This window comes from Panthera pardus, unplaced genomic scaffold (assembly GCF_024362965.1).
Source record: "Panthera pardus isolate Hobbes unplaced genomic scaffold, ASM2436296v1 HiC_scaffold_16, whole genome shotgun sequence".
NCBI classification, from domain to species: Eukaryota; Metazoa; Chordata; class Mammalia; order Carnivora; family Felidae; genus Panthera; species Panthera pardus.
Genome location: NW_026526721.1, coordinates 127227644 through 127244507, shown reverse-complemented (window position 1 = coordinate 127244507; position 16864 = coordinate 127227644). Strand labels below are relative to the sequence as shown.

General features: G+C 53.5%; 1 protein-coding gene and 1 long non-coding RNA gene across 3 annotated transcripts in view; both read right to left on the bottom strand.

Annotated features, from left to right (window-relative positions):
* KY (kyphoscoliosis peptidase) overlaps positions 1-2270 on the bottom strand; it is a 47735-nt gene extending 45465 nt beyond the window's left edge. The window contains exon 1 of the mRNA XM_019437134.2: positions 1844-2270. Coding sequence (XP_019292679.1) covers positions 1844-1979 — 136 coding nt within the window. The 5' untranslated portion in view covers positions 1980-2270. The remainder of the gene's footprint in view (positions 1-1843) is intronic.
* Positions 2271-4962: 2692 nt separating this feature from the next.
* On the bottom strand, positions 4963-16411 carry LOC109259527 (uncharacterized). Of its 2 annotated transcripts, none has more exons than XR_002076691.2 (3): positions 16321-16411; positions 8936-9082; positions 4963-5328 (listed from the first exon to the last, which is right to left on the bottom strand). It is a non-coding gene; the product is annotated as an uncharacterized LOC109259527 (long non-coding RNA). The 2 variants fall into 2 exon arrangements; XR_008422581.1 differs by lacking the exon at positions 16321-16411 and adding an exon at positions 9647-9736.
* Positions 16412-16864: the final 453 nt, after the last annotated feature.

Sequence of the window (16864 nt, the reverse complement as noted above, 5' to 3'; positions counted from 1 at the left end):
GGCCCTCCTTTGCAGAGCCAAGGACCTGGGCTGGGGGCAGTGGGGGGACAGGAGGAGATGCCTGGAAGAGGTGTGGGGGCGTTTTGGATCTTGTGCACCAACAGGAGGCCTTGGAACAAGCTTGTCTAGTTCAGTGTTTCCCTGCCTTAGGCTGTGTGGGCCCGTAGGCTGGCTTAGCCAGGGGTCTCCTGGACATCACCATTGCCCAGCAGGCCTCAGAGGCTGTGCATTCTCACTCTTCTATACTCTGGTACAGAACTGTCTGATTGTAAATAAGTGACACTGGTCTCTGCACTGCCATAGTGTCTGGGAAAAAACCTCCGTCAGGAAAGTTGTGGAGGAAACTAGCAGAAAGGGCTTGGCAAGCAGGGCCTTCTTGCCTTGCATCATGGTCGAGTGTGAAATGCATTGGTCTGGAGTCCTGTAGGGTTAGTGCTAGGGGTCAGACACCTCTGAACCAGTCCTGATCCCTGGCATTTCCGAGGCTTCCCTGTGTTGTTGAAAGGCCCTCTCTTTCTAGTGTTGGAGCCTTTAGGAGAGATGAGATCAGAGGGGGCGGGGGAGGGAGGGACTCACAGGCTGGCCTGGAGCCAGGCCTTGTGGGGGTCCTCTGGCCTTGCCACGCATAGGGGGAGGCCTTCAGACTGCAGTGTCCAGAGTAGAAGCAGCCTCTTTTCTATCAAGGGGCAGAGGGCCTCTGCCGATTTCCTCATTACAAATACGCGGGGTGGGGGGCATTTCCGCCTCTCCTGGGAGCAGCTCTGGGAATGGAAGAACCAACTAACCCAAACAACTGGCCTCAAATCCCGCGGGAGATCGGACTACCTATCAACATTCTCAGCTCTCCAGAATCTATTTCTTTCCCTGCCTTCCTCCCCAAGAGGTCACAAGGAACCATGGGGCAGGTCCAGCCTATGTGACTGGTGGGGGCAAAGCCATTCAAGGCACCATTGCTTCAGTGTGGCAGGTGGCAGGTGGATGTGCAATGCACCAAGGGCTATTAAAACATCAGTCCCAAAGCACTGGCCCTCCCTCAACCTAGCACAAACCTCACACCAGCCCCCGTGAAGGCTCGGGATGGCCTCATCATACACCTAGGACTTCTGAGGGGCTTTAACATCCCCTATTCTCCATCTGTATTCTCTTCAGTGTGCCCTTTCCTCTGGGATTACAGAGGCCTGAGTGCTGCTTTCCACAATTGCTCTATAAAGAGTCACTTTATTTTTCCAGTCTACCCTTTCTCAGAAAGTCTACAGGAGGAGTAAAATGAATAGATCTGTGAGAGCGGAGAGAGCAGATTTTCAGCTTACTCTAGCAAGCCTTTTACACCACCCTTATGCCTTCTACTGTAGGGGGCTGAGAGAGGCTTCAAGAAAGGGGAAACTGAGGCCATGAGTTGTGCAAGGACACCAAGGGAGCTCCCCGTCTCAAAGTCTGATTCAGCACACAGATTCCCTTGGGTCCCCTGAGCTCTACAAAGTGCCATGTGAGGAGCAGGCCTCGGTCACCCAGGGGTCAGGACTGAGGTTCTGGCCCCCTTCCTCCCAGGCATCTTCCAACCCTGTCGTGCACCCTTCAGAGAGTGGCTGGGAGGAAGCTGGCTCCCGGGGGGTGACGGAAGCACAGGGAGTCAACCCGGGGCAATCACGGGGCTGCGCGTTGCCACGGGACGGGACGGGACGCCAGTGCTTGCAGAGGAGCAAGAGGAGCAGGCAGCGGTGGGGAGAGAGGGTCGGTCTCCCTGGCCTCTTTCGGGGGCGCGTGGGGCGCCCCCCGGCGGGCGGGCCCCAGGCGAGGAGGCCGAGGTGCCGGGGTCTGGGGGCCCGGGCCGGGCGCTCGTTACCTCCTCTGCGCTGCGGCAGCGCGCCCGGGTCCGCCTGCCGGTCCGAGTGCGTGCCGTGCGCTGCGCGCCGTTTCTCCGAGTGCACGATCAACAGCATGTCGATGGACACGGCGTTGCTGTCCTTCTTCAGCTCCATGGTGCCGCCTCGCTCCCCGCCGTTGCGCCGCGGCCGCTCTCGAGGCTGCCTGCGCTGCAAATGGCCCCGTGCGCGCCGCTGGCCGGCGCGGGAGACCGCGAGGGCGCGGGAGAGGGCGCTCCCCCGCCGCCGAGCCGCTGGGCGCCGCGTTTCGCTGACTCTGCCAAACACGCCATTAGGGCCCGCCCGGGAGGGCGCTACCCTAATGAAGCCGCTCTAAGTCACCTTTGAAAGGAAATCCCGGGCCGAGCCCTGACCTGCACGCAGGCCGCGGGCGGCGTAGCCTCAGGCTCTAGCGCCTCCTACCCCGTGCGCTTGGAGCGCTCGTCCCGGGCTCCAGAGCCCTTCTCCCGCTGGCCGGGCGCTGCCTGGTCTCCGCAGCTGGTCCCGGGATTCCCAGGAGGGCCCGAGGTAGACCTTCTCCGGAGCCTTCGGCGAACGCAGAAATCTCACGGTGCTGTCAACAGTGAGAGTAAATTCGGGAAAAGGAAAAGCAGCACGGTGTGGCCGCACTCCTTCCCTTCCCCGGGTGGGTTTTGGAGGTTGATGGCTTCCTCTATAAGAGAGAGATGGGTAGGGTGTTGGGGTCCGGACCTCTGCGATTATGGCTGCACCAGAACTTGGAACATGACTACTGGGCATCAACTTAACAGTTCTTTCTGGCTTGTGGTGAAAGTCTTAACATCTCTGTTCCTTCTAGAAGCCTGGCTCATGCTCCGTGGGGAAGGGGGGAGGGGCAGAGGAGGAGGCTGGTGCAGGGAGCAGCCTGCCTGCTGTGCTCAGGGAGCTGGACCTGAGAACCCATCTATTTTTAGTGGGGCCCGGCCTGCCCAGCCAGCAGCAGCAACAGGCCCTTTGGCTCTGGGTCTCAGGAGTGTTTACAGCGGCATCTGCCTGCTAGCCCTTGGCACGGTGGGCCCACCCAACCTGGGCCAGTCCCCTAACTTAAGTTTCCACCATTAATAAATGTCGTGCACCCGGAAGCCTTTGCTCTGGGCCCCTTCCTATTGGAGTGTGATGACCCTACCTTGCAGTGTGGTTCCTGAGAGCCCCTGCCTCCCCCTCGGAGGCAGACTCTACTGTGCAGGCCTAGGTTCCAGTCTCAGCTTGGCCACTCACTGCCGGCGTGACTGTGGACAAGCCATTTCCTTCCATTTCCCCGCCTCTATCGTGGCATGATACGAGTTCTCACAGGGCTGTTGTGAGAACGTGTACTTGAGGTGCCTGGCGCGCCACAAGCGGTCCCCAAATGGTAGCTGTCATTCATACTTCATTTTAAGGGGGGAGGAAAAGGACAGGTGAAGTGACAAGTCATTGGGGGGGGGACACACAGATCTACCCTCAGATTCTGAAGATCTTTGTCCGCGGACTGTGACTCACAGTTTGTCTGCCAGTAAAGGCCAGTGCCTTGCTGCGTCACCACTACCCCTCGCCCACTGGGCATCTGAGGAAGGAGATGTCACTGGTTTCTGACAGTGTTGAATTGCAGTCCCAAGAGAGCTGAGCTGCGGGACTGGTGTAGGTGGGTGGCTCCCAAAGCATGTTTCCTCATGTAGTGAGTCCTGTCCCTTGCTGTCCTGCCTGCATGTGTGCATATGCACGCACACACACACACACACACACACACACACACACACACACACACACACCTGGGAGGCTGGCTGAGGCTTGTTCTCTAGATGGCTAGGGAAGTGAGAACAATGGATTCTTCAGAGTTCCTGGAGTCTTAGAGATTGCCCAGGCGGCATCCCCCATCTGACCTGAGAAAGCACCGTGTACCTCCTTCAGGGGTGTTGGTCCCAACAGAAGCTTCTGTGCAGCATCTCTCATTACTCAATGGGGCCGAGTGGGAAGGGCAAGGAAGCTGAAGCCCCCTTGCCTGAAATTTGCATTCCCATCCTTGTTCCTTACTCCCCAGCTGGAGAGCATCACTGTGAGGAGCTTGCTCACATGACATCCCATTCCAGAGCTGCCTCTGAAGCAGGAGATGATGGGGGGTTGTATCACCCAGAGGTCCAGGAAGCTGGTCTGGGGGCCTCCTGCCCCTCCAGGATGTCTGAAGACAGATCCTTTAGAGAGGAGCCTCTCATCCATGGCACTATGGACATTTGGGGCCATAGAGTTCCTTGTTGTTGAGGGAGGGGTGGTCCTGTGCATTGGACGATTCTTAGCAGCATCCCTGTGATCTACCTACTAGATGCCAGTAGCACCCACTTCCCTGTTGTAAGAACCCAGAGTGTGTCCAGATGTTGATAATGTTTCCTGAGTGACAAAAATGCAGTGAAAACTGCTTTGGAACCAACCCATGACATAGGGGCTGTGTTACCTTGACTTCTCTGGAAAATGCTGTTGCTCCTGGATCCTGATGCTGCCTAGAACCTGGACCCACTCTCCACATGTTCCCACCCATGGCTCTCAGTCCAGTAGCTGGTGTCTTGGGCCTGCACAGATGCTCCCTGCCAGCAGCATGGGCAGAAAGATGAGATGCTCTCCTCACTCTTCATGTTCCCCTCAGCCCTGGACTCTGTCGACCCATCCTCTCATCTACACTACTTGTTTTGGCTGAGAGGAGGATGCCACAGGAAGGCATTTTGGATGTATCTGGAAAGCGGAGGGGAAGCAGGAGAGAAGGAGGCTATGAGGTATTATTCAGAGGGTCTATGCCTTCTGCTCAAACCCCCCCTCAACCGATGGGACACAGAACAGACCCTCAGCCTGTGATTTACACCCTGGGTCCAGCCTCCTTCTATAGACTCACCTCTTCTAGTTTCCCTGCCAACCTACACATGCTGTAGCCATCGCCATGCCCACTACTCCCCAAACACATCTATCTGACCTTTCTGCTTCTAGGCTTTCCTTAACATGCTGGCCTCTCCATCCTGCCACCGTCTTGAATAACATGGAATTCAGGGACTTCCACATTCCGACCTAATGAAGTCATCTTCATCCTTGTCTTAGGATCTGACAAATCAGGGGATGTCTCCGTTCTTGGGCAGACCTTTAATAATTTTCATCACAATGACTTGGAAACTTCAGGAGACCAAAAGACAAAGAGCAGTCAAAATGGTTGTATTTTTGCCGTTATCCTCCATTATCCACACTGCTTCCACACCTTTGCTTGAAGATGGGATTCGTCAGTTGTCCGGATGGTTCTGAGCTCTGAGCTGTCTTGGAGATGGTGAGTGGCTGGCAGGGAGAGGCTTGCTTCTGGCAGATGAGGGTTTCACCAGAAAGGGTGTGTTCTGACTCACATTTTCATTTTTCCAAAGGCTTAGTGGTTCTTCGGGGGATCACCAGTCATAACTTTTTCACCCCTCTAGAAATCCCGGGAGGTAAGTTTTTCTCTTCTCTATACAAAACCAGTACATGAAAGGCTTTTAGCAGGCAGTTTGTAGACATGACATGCTTTTCTCCATTGGTGCAGTGGGGAAGGGGCACAAAGAGAGTGGGGCACATTGGTAAAGAGCACAGACCACATCCCAGCCTCTTCACACCTTGGCTTCTGCTGATATGGGCAAACTGTTACATGGGGGACCAGACAGACGCCTTTCCCGCAAACCTTTTTGAAAGCTGGTATAGGCTTCCTGTGGTGTCTTGACCAGCCTGACTTGGCTCACTCCCACTTCTGAGTTTGTTACTGTTGTCACTTCTTCCCGAAAACCTGTTTGGACATTCCTGGCAAGTACAGTCTAGTCATCCTTTGAAGTCTGACACCAGCCCTCACCTCCACCCTGAAGCCTGCCTGATTACCCCAGTTCTTGGAGATCCTAGAGAATGCCAGCTCTCTGTGGTGCTTTTTAGCCGTCCTCATTTTCTTTTTCCTGCTGGAATGGAACCGACATTTAAAGGTTTAAAAAAAAAAATACTCTCCCAAACTACGGCAGGTCTTTCCTATTTCATAGCAAAGTGTATGATGAAGTCATTTCCTGGCCTTAGACCATGTTAAGCTCTTTGAGGGCCAGGTCATGGTCTTCCTCATTCTTGAGTCCCTCCCATGTTCCTCTACCAGACTTGAGCCTCCTGTGTGTATTGCACACAGGAGGTGCTCAATAAATGTTTGAATCAAATCAGACAGAACGAACCCTCCCAGTCAGCCAAGATTTCTCCCTTTAGCCCAGAGGTGTGCCAACCTCCTGTAGATTTGTAGCGTTTGCTCTGCTGTGCCTTTTTCTCTGACCATCAGGAGATGGAAGAGAAGGAGGTTAAGTGAGGACAAGCAGCTCTAAAGGCACCTTCTCCCACTGCTGACAGAGCCATCTGGAGCATGAATTTGGGGGAGTGCTTGGTTCTAACAGCCCTGCTCAGTCCCATGCAGCCGCCTCCACCCCGCCCCAATCAGGAGCCATAAGCTGTGACTTTTCTGTTAAACACAATTCCCTTTCTCAGCCTTTTTGGCATGTCTCTCCCTGATCGGCCTGTCAGCCTGTTTCAGTATTTCTATCCGTGACACCTTCATTGATTTTCCCTATTTTTCTGTCTGTAGCTTATTACAATCCCATCTTCTTACACATAACGATGTGTAAACATGGGGAGCCCTACCTCCCAAATTCCAGGTCATTTGAGTTTTGGAGTCTTTATACACTATGGCATTCTTGGCCTTTTCCTGTGGATGGAGATGATGAAAATCAATTTGTCTCTCATCACCTCTTCCAAAATATCTCAGGCCATGCCAACAGAGGTATCCAGTGGCACATGAAAGCCCATGGAGAGATTACCTCTTCAGCTTCCCCAAGTGTTTATTGCCGAGCTATTGAAATGCCCCTCGCATATTCCTCGATCCGCCTCCCTGATGGAAACGAAAGGTCCTCTGAAGTGGACTTGACGCTTCAGAGTTTGTCCCTTGGTAGTCAGCTACTTCTGTACAGAAGTCTGCATTTTTCTTCCATGAACTCATGTAGCCCTCACAGTGCCCTGGGGCTGGGCTGATGCCTTTACACCCATTTTATTGATGCTGAAACAGGATCAAGAAGTGAATTCGTGCAGTTTTCTCAGTGAGCCATCAATGGCTTCTACGTGGGCCCAGGGCTCACGCCAAACCTAACACGCTTGCTGTTCTGCATGTGTTAGTGAAAAGGGGCACAGATGTCGTTTCTACTGGCAGGCTGAGGTTTGGGCCAGCCACTTTTGCAGGGCCCCAGCCAGTGCTCTGAGTGACATGTGCCCCCTGGGAGAGAGCCCTCACACCTGGGTGGTGGGAGGTTGTCTAATGAGGTGGTGAGGAGGGTCACAGGAGACAGCTCTGGAATGTCTGAACAAAAACGCAAATGAAGTCAGAACAGCCTTTTGATCACCCCTGAAGACCCCTGGGGACTGTCGGAATGAGGTTGGTGCCCATCTGCCTCAAACGGGACAGGTGCCGTGGCCTGGATCCCAGGGGGCAAAGGGAATGAGTTTCTAGTGTCAGTTCGGACTCCAGCCTTGCCTGTCCCTGGGGCAGAGCCTCTAATAGGAGCCACGGGTATTTTTAGTCTCACGTGTGCAGGCACAGGACAAGGAGAGCTGGATAGGAACAGCTAATAAGCCATGGTCTTTATTAAGTTGGGAAGGGTGAAATGAGGGGGAGGACAGGGAGCCTAGTGGAACTTTTGCACATGCCTCATTTTCTGAGAACTCTTTTTCCATAATTCACCAAGAAAGATTGAGGTCAGGGTGATTATGCATAGCCCCAGTTAGAGAAGCCGGAAAGTGGAACATGCTTACCTCCTGCAGCCTGCACGTCCCCTCCCAAAACGTCCTGCTCTGCCCTCTGGGTGACCAGGTGGGGCAGGAGGGATTCAGCTTTGGGGCTTGGCTATCAAGCCTCCCCGGTGGGGGTGACCCGGAAGGACCAGATGAGAAGCCCATTCCCGAAGGAAAACTTGCAACCTCAGAAGAGAGTTGAGCAGGTGTCCACTACTATCCTGATTTCACAGAGGAGGAAATGCGGGTTCAGAGAGGTGCAGATATTTGTGCAAGGCCACATGGGTGGGAAGTAGGGGAGCTGGGCTTCAAGCTCAGCATCCTAGATCAAGGTCTACCACTGTTTTGTATTACATTGGTCTTTTCCCAAATGATAGTCAGTCGTGTCTAAGACTTATTATCCATTTTATTTAACCACATTTTTTTCTATGCCAACTCTGTGTCAGGAGCTCTATCACTGGGATGAGGCAGTGAAGGTGATACAGTTGCTCTCAAGATCTCTGGGCTTAGCGAGGGCAGCATAGAAGCCACTTCCAGCCAAACCTCAGCGTGGGCCAGTGTGCAAGTTTGTGCTGGGGGAGAGGCAGACTGGGAAGTGAAACTGGCAAGTTTCCAGCCTTTGGTATTGAGCATGAGGACACTCAAAGCTCTGCTCACACAGTCAGTCCCCTTCTGTGCAGCATCTTCTGGGGTGGGTGAGACTGGTGGCAGTGGCCAGGGAGGGGCAAGGGTGTCCTCAGCCTTTCTCCAGTCCTGTGGCTCTGAGCACCACGATGCCTGTGGCCTGGGGCAGGACTCAGTGAGTGAGTGCTTGGCAAAGCTGCCATGAAGATAGTATCTGGCTCCTGCTGCTGTCAGCCACTCCTTTCCTTCCCTACCACATCTTTAGGGTTCGAGAGCAGAAGGAGACAGTGAAAACATTGATTTGGGATGAAAAGCATCAGAGTGAGTTCTTTGTACCTCTCTGTCTCAGTCTAGAGCCAGCCATGGCATGTGCTTCTGTCCATCCATTTATCCACTCCAAATCCATGCTTTCACAGGGTCTTTCATATCTGTCCATCCATTCCATCTCTCCACCCATCCAGTCACTCTCTCATCCATCCATCTCACTTAGTTATTTGTTCACCCATGCCTCCGTCTCTACCTGAACATCACCCCTCAGTCTGTCCGCCACCCCCATTCTTCTATCCCTTCCGTCTAACTTGTTCCACCCGTCCACTCATTCATCTGTTCACCCGTTTGTGCCCCCACTCCATCCATTACCAATTTTTTCGTACCATCTGGAACCAGACACTGTGCTCCAGGCCTTGTGTCTGGTGTTGTGGGGACACAGAGATGAATGGGTCTCTCTCATAGTTGACCCGGGAAACAGTGTACGGATCCACTTATGAAGGGAGAAGTGGAACCAAGATGGTCCTGAGAGGCTGAAAGAGAAGAGAAGGGGCTATAGGAGGATCAACCAAGATACTTAGACTCTGCATTTTGGGAGGATAATAATGGAAAGAGAGAGAGAGAGAACTGGGTGGAGGACAAGGAAGACAGGAAAGGAGAAAGGAAGGAAGGGAGAGAAGGAGTAAGGGTGGGATGGAGGGAAGGAAGGAAGGAAAGAAGGAAGGAAGGATAAATGTGTGTTGGGCACCTACTCTGTGCTGGACCCTGTGCTAGGTGTTTTCACTAGTCTTACTTACTTATCCCAGCAACTTTTTGAGGTGATTCCCTGCATTTTAGAGATGAGGAACTAGGACTCAGTGCACCATGTGAATAAAACCTGAGGAGCAGGGCTAGGTTGAAAGTGCTTGCTAACACTGAGCATCAGAATGGGAGCCTGAAGCAAACAGGTCCGGGACAATTGAAAAGCATGCCATTTGACAGTTAACTTCTGGACTGTTGCCTGAAAGTGTGTTTGGGTAGGAACCACTCCTATGGTGACCAGTTAGAAGGAGGTGCAGGGCCATGCACAGTTGTTGGAGTTAGATGCCAGGTTGTACCTGTATGACGTGGAATTGGAGCATGCCTTGGTGGTTCTGCCAGGTCCAGGGTCCTTCTGGAAGATTCCTGGCTCTGGATTCTTTCTGTCAGGACACACCAAGCACCTTAGGCAGGGCTGTAGGCATTTGTACACCAGTCTAGTGTCCAGCTTTGCTTTACTTTTCCAGTTGGAGCTCTCCTCCTGGGGAGACTCAGCATAGCCCTAGGCAGGAGAGCTCAGCTTCACCACCCATCTGCTAGGGCTGCAGCCAGGAGTCTATGAGCCCTAGCCCCAGGCCCCTCTGGCACCCAGGATGTACGGTTTCCCACTGACATATCGCTCCTGGCACTTTCTGGATCCATACCCAGTTCTTGTTGTTTGATGCCACCAAATTGTTCCCTGACCACCTGATGAGTAACTGTAAGTGTTGACAACCGCTGTCCCAAGGCCGGAGTATTTCCAGATGGTTAGGTAGGTGGCCCAAGCAATCACGGGCTCTAGCGACAACTCAGGGAGAGGGGTTTGGGCGGGGTGAAGTGGCCCTGCAGTTTACCAGACAGAGGCTCTCTAACCCCTGCAGAGTTTGTGGAGGGGGGGGGGTTGTCGGTGGCTGGGTGAGGGGCACTGCAAATTAGAGATTCTAGAATTACACAGGCCTCATTCACGTGAGCCCCTCTGTGTCTTACGGACTTGTAGGTCTTCATTTCTCTGAAGTCAGGCTGTCTGTCTGCCCTTGCCTACCCTGGAGAGCAGAGTTTGGGGGAAGGGAATGCAGACACCCAGGTATCGGTGCTGGGCCTCGGGGCCCCACAGTGGCTGGAAAGGGGGGATGTGTGAGGAGAGTGGCTGCTCGAGGCCCCAGTTACCTCAGCCGTCCTTCTTCCCCAGCTTTCCCCCTCGGCATGACCAGGCCACCCCCCTGCCAGCTCAGCTGTCCTCCCTCCTCACCATGTAATCCCTGCCAGGAAGAGAGGGGGGAAACATGAGCCAGCCTTCTCCCACTGCATCCTGCCTTCCTGTCCTCCGTCCAGCCAGGAGGGATGAAGGGAGGGGGCTGGGGACAGGGAAGGGCAGGCTCCGGGGAAGGCTCCCAGGCTCAGTGGCCTCCTAGATGCACGAAAACTACAAAACTCAGGCCTTCCCCCTAAGCCCACATGTGCAGGGCCTGCCCTCGGCTCTGCTAGCATCTGGACACCTGTGAGGCCAGTTTAGTCCAGCAGAGCCTCTCCTGCCTCCCCTTGGCTTTGCCTTCCCCTTCACCTCCCTGGGTCTAAGGTGGGGAGGCCCTGCTGGCTGTTTTTACTTTCCTCCTAAAAAGGTCACCTATGAACGAGGGAGTTCAAGTCCCAGCATTGCAAGGCAAGTCAGAGCCTCAGTCTCCTGATTTGTAACCTGGCAGCAATCATGCCCGCTGCCCAGGGCAGAAGACAAAGAGAGGTGGTGCAGAGTGTGGCCCAGCACGTGGCCGGCATGTGACCATGACGGTCCATAAACAGAGCCAGTCTGGTCCCCGAACCTGGCACACAACCTCAGATAGGCAACCACTCACCTCATTATCAGGGCACCTCTGGGACTCTGGATGGGAGGAGCAAGGACAGAAACAGCCCCCGTACGTGCACCTCTTGGTGGGATCTCAGGAACATCAGGTGGTGGTGTGCGTACCGTGTATTTGTGCGCAGGGACTCTGCTGTCAAGACCATGCCATTCATCTGCGTTCTCCTAGAGCCCCGCAGCGGGTGTTCCCTTAAAGCAACTCCAGTTGTGCGTGCATGTGTGTAACAAAGCCACTTTGGGTCCCCCACAGATGCTGTGGGGCCCTGGAAGAGTCGTGTCCCTTCTCTGGGACAATGGGTGTGTTGATTCCTGCCTGACACAGCTGTTCTGGGGTCAGCAGCTGGCCTCCTGCATGGCACACGCGGTAACGAGGGATCCCGTGACATCCATTCCCTTTCTCCCTATCCGGTGCTGAGGTTTTCCCCTGGTTGCCTTGGGGTCTGCTCCAGGAAAGAAGGGACCCCTCCCTTCTTGGCCAGAACAGGGGCGTGGGGAGCCCTGGCTTCTCAGGAGACACTGATGCAGACTGAGGTGGGGCAGGGCTGGCCTAAGGTCGGCAGCACAAGGTCACTTCTGGCCCCACCCTGCTGGTCTGGGAGAAATAAGGTGGGGGGCTTTAGGGCACTCCAACCAGCCTAGGTTCTTCTCCCCCAGCTCCTGGTAGGAAATGCAGAGCAGGGTGGAGGCCTTAACCATATCTCTCAGTGAGAGAGGTCAGGGCTGGCCTGTGTCCACAGAGGACCCCTAGCTCCCAGTGCTGCAACTGGGACAAGCCTACTGGTGCAAGGCTTTCCTCCTCCCCCTGCCCTTTCCTTGAGGCGGGGAGTCTGGCCCCTGGAGTGGCTATTGAGCAAGCGGGAGTAGGGAGCTTGCCTTCTCTCACAGGGTTACCTGAGGCAGGCTGGGCTGGGGGCTGGGCCAGGCCCTGGAGCACAGTGATGACAGGGACCTGTTGGTGGCAGGACAGTTTGCACTCCCCAGGTGGTGGCTGAAAGGCTGCCACTGGGGGAGGAGCCTGTGATGACATATGCCTCTGGCCAAGGCCTGACAGCCATCTGTTTCCAGCCACCAGCCGCGAGGCCTCCAGGGAGGGAGAAGACAGGGAAAGAAATAGAAAGAGAAGCAGGGGACAGACAGAGACAGAGACAGGGACACAGAGGCAGAGATAGGGACACAGAGGCAGAGAGAGACAAATAGGGAGACACAGAGACAGAGGGACAGAGATAAGAGGAAAAACCCATAAAAGCAAGAGAGAGAGAAAGAGGCAGAGAAATAGAGGGACTGAGAGACAGAGACAGGTAAAGAGAGACAGAAGGGGAGAACAATAGGAACAGAGGAGCAAAGAGAGTGAGAGAGAGGGGTGGTGGGGGGAATGAGAGGGGTATGGGAGAGAGGGAGAAGTAGAGAGATAGGGGAAGATGGACATGGGGAGAGACACAGGGAGAGAGGCAGAGAGAGACAAAGAAATTCTGGAGACATAAACAGGGGAGTGCATGCTGGGGTAGCTGGGGTTGGAGAGGGGAGAGAGACCAAGGCTTCTGATCAGGCTCCCGGTGGAAGAACCCTCATAAACCAAGGTCGTTTTAGCTCAGCACATGGAGAGGAAGAAGTTGCACTTGACCCTGGGCTCCTGGCTTCAGGGTCCTGACGGTGGATCTCAGGTGTTAGTAGGCAGCAGAATCACTGGGGGCACATTCAAGTTCAGGTGCCAGGCCCAACCCCAGAATCTGATTCTCTGGTCAAAGTGAGGCCAGGAATCTGCATTTCCATCAGATTCTATTGTGGGGTCACACTAATCACAGAGATACTGCACCAGGAGGAGTCAGAAGTCGGTCCCCTTGTCCCCTCCCTGCGTCCCCCCACTCGCTGTGGGCCCTGGATGGGCAGCTACCAGGGCTCCGAGGGAACTCCCTCCACAGACTTGGAGGCTTCCCACATCCCTTGTTTCACCAGCCAGTGATCCTAGGAAGGGTTGGGGCCCTCTGTCTCCCCCTGGATGGTCAGGCAGAGAGGCACCTTGGAGATCATGATTCAGTTCCAGCCACTCTGTGCAGGTGAGGAAACTCAGCGGCTAGGCCAAGGCAATAAAGGTGACATGACACATTAATTTCTCAAACTCCTGCTATGGCCCAGGCTCTGTGCTGAATATTCTTTCAACTTATGGCTTAAACAGGGGAAAGGTCTTCACTGTCTCCACCTTAAAGGTGAGGAAATGAAGCCCAGAGATACAAGTAACCTTCCTAAGGGCACACAGCTAGTAAATGGCAGAACCTGGACCAGACTCCACATCTGTCTTACCCGAAAACCCATGCTCAAGTCCCAGCTTCTTCCCTATTTCTATTAATGGCTCTACTGCCTCTCAGGCTGAGATCCCAAACACAGCTATCTTGGTTCCTCCCCTGACCCCATCCAATCATTGTCATGGGCCTGCCTGGGCCAGCTCACGGCAATCTTCAGTCACTACAGTTTCCCACTGTAATATCTCGTCCCCAGTTCAGCCTTTGTATCTTAAGCGCAGAACCAGGCGGTACTCTTCCAACTCAATTTTCCCCCAGACTTGTTACCTATATCCCTGGAAGTGAGGAGGAAGACAGACAGATAGCTGTCTTTCCAGGCTAGGAAACAGAGCCTGGGGCTGACTTTCGTGCTAACACTTTGTGAGAGCGAGGTGGGGTTGGGCTGCAATTCCAAGGCAGCAAGAGTGAGCAAGATAGCGAAGGACGATTCAGGAAGCGGTGCTGAGCGAGATAGCGAAGGACGATTCAGGAAGCGGTGCTGCTCGGCTGGCCACAGTCCCAGGAAATAGAGCCCGTTTGTTCAGGCACTGGGTTGGGTCCAGAAAAAAATTAGTGGGATGTCATCCCTTGAAATGGTGTATTTCAGCAGCTCATAGAACCCAGGACACAGTTTACTTACTATTGCTGATTTATTACAAAGGATATTTTATAAACTTTTTTTTTCTAACGTTTATTTTTTATTTTTGAGACAGAGAGAGACAGAGCATGAACGGGGGAGGGTCAGAGAGAGAGAGGGAGACACAGAATCCGAAACAGGCTCCAGGCTCCGAGCTGTCAGCACAGAGCCCGACGCGGGGCTTGAACTCATGGACCGCGAGATCATGACCTGAGCCGAAGTCGGACGCTTAACCGACTGAGCCACCCAGGCGCCCCTACAAAGGATATTTTAAAGGATAGGAGTGAACAACTGGGTAAAGAGATTACATACGGTGAGGACTAGGGGCGCCTCTGTGGCTCAGTTGGTTGAGCGTCCAACTTCGACTCAGGTCATGATCTCATGGTTTGTGGGTTCAAGCCCTGCATTGAGCTCTGTGCTGACAGCTCAGAGCCTGGAGTCTGCTTTGGATTCTGTGTCTCCCTTTCTCTGCCCCTCCCCTGCTTGTGCTCTGTCTCTGTCTCTCAAAAAGAGATAAAAATGTTTAAAAAAAAAAGATTAAAAATGTATATAGGGTGAGGACTTGGAAGGGTCCCAAATGCAGGAGCTTCTGTCTCTATGAAGTTGGGGTGCACCATCCTCCTGGCACATAGATGTATTCACTGACCTGGAAACTCTCCAAACCCCATGCTTCTGGGCTTTTTATGGAGGCTTCATCACATAGTCATGATTGATTATTAACCCGTTTCCTTGCTCCATTCCCCTCTCTGGAGGATGGCGGCTGGGGCTTAAGCTTCTAATCATGGCTTGGATTTTCTGGTGACTAGCCCCCACCCAGGAGTCCACCAAGCGTCACCTCTTCCTAGCCTCCTATCACCCAGGAAATTACAAGGTTTTGAGGAGCTCTGTGTTGGGAACTGGGCTCAAAGACCAAATATGAGCAGACACTGGAGGCAGAAACTAATATATGTATTTCAGGATTTCACAGCCTGGAAGTATGAAAAACCCAGTGGGACACCCATGGGTCTGCTTCACAGACCTATCTGACTAGTGACACATCCTGGAAGGGGACTGACTCTCTGGCTCCAAAGGTGGCAGCTGGCAGACTTTGTGCTCTAGCTACTGAGGAAGGATTTGCAGGGAGCTGTCATACATCAGATCACGGGACTCTGCTCAGACCCTCCTGATGGAAGTGCAGGACCTGGAAGTATGGGTCTCTGGTGTGCTCTGGGGCTGCACTGTGGGGCTGCTCTAGACAGAGGACCTTGGGGCCTGTAAAAGTGTCTGTGCTTTCAAACTGTTGGGGTGCTCTGACATGACCTGGCTGGGTCATGGATGGAGGAAGCCATGAAGCCCATGACCATGGGACTCCCTGTCGGCCCAGCTGTCCACCTCAGTGTGAGGAGGAAGTTGAGGACTGAGAAAGGCTGTCCCGGTGTGAGCCAACCAGGAGGGGAGCTTCCGGGTGGCTCTTGGCTCCCGGGAGATGAGTCCAGCCAGAGCAGGGAGAAGCGGAGGTGGCATTGTCTTGACCTTCAAGACAAGGCAAGAACACATTCTGGATCTGCTTTTAGCAAAGCGGGCCTTCCCGTCTCCTGAATGGCTTTCTCTCTGACTGGTATCCAGTTAACTCCCATCATAAAATCATTTGTTTCTTCACTGAACTCAACTGCTCTTCAGGTAGACTGCCGAGTACTCATATCTGATAGATTTCCACAGAGGTGAGTGCACTCTCTACTTTCCCCTTGGACTTGTTCCTTCTTAGCAAAGCACATCTTATTGCTACATGTCTATCAAGAGGTCATCACCTCCACCACTGTCACCATTTTCCCCTCCACCTCCAGTACCATCACCATCTCCACCACCATCCCCATCACCGTCACCATCACTCATCCACCACCATCACCAGTACTACCAACACCAACCTCACCACCATCACCCCCTCCATCGCCATCACCATCTCACCTCCATTTCTACCACCAACATCACCTCCACCACCTTCACTCTTACCCTCACTACCAAAAGAATTTGTCTTACGTCTCAGAGACCATCAATCTTCAAAGTTGCAGGTAATGAAAGAGGCGGCTGTATAGTAGCCAGAGGAGCACAGACCATGGATTCAGAGCAACAGCCCTTTTCCTCCTCTTCATGTGCTTCTTCTTGGGGGTTCTGGTCAGACACTGTGCTGGGGTGATAGCCTAGCCTCTCCCTCTACCCACTCCTCCAGCCCTGATGCTTGTCACTCACATGATTCAGGTGTCAGGGAGTGCAGTAGCTCTTGGGCTCTGGGGCCCAGCTCCCTCTCTGGCCGGTTTGCAGGGTGTGGGTCCACCAGGCTGTTGACAGCTGCTATCTGTTCTGATTGCTCAGCTCCTGTGCGGTGTGGATCATTAAGTATTTTACATAACACCGATGCTGCCCTAGGCTAATCGTGCCTCAGTTCTTGTTACTTATTGATGAGGCTGATAGTGATTTCAGTCATGGGAAAGCTCTTTAGTCACTATTCCATGGCTTCTGGAGGACTGAAATGCCTGGGTAAGTGGGTCAAAGATCTTAAGTAAAAATAGAGCCAGTGCATGTTAAAAAGATGGAATTTGGGGACTGGAAAATAAGTTCTGAGCACAAGAAGAGGTTTTTAACTACTGCCGACTAGATCAGGTATGATTTTTCAGGCTCTCTGTGCTATTTTCACAAAAAGTTTTGCAACTTATTTGCCTCTAACGTGAACACACTCCTCCCCAAACCGCACACAGCCTCTCCGCCAGGGGCCAGGAGTAGGGGGAAATGGGGA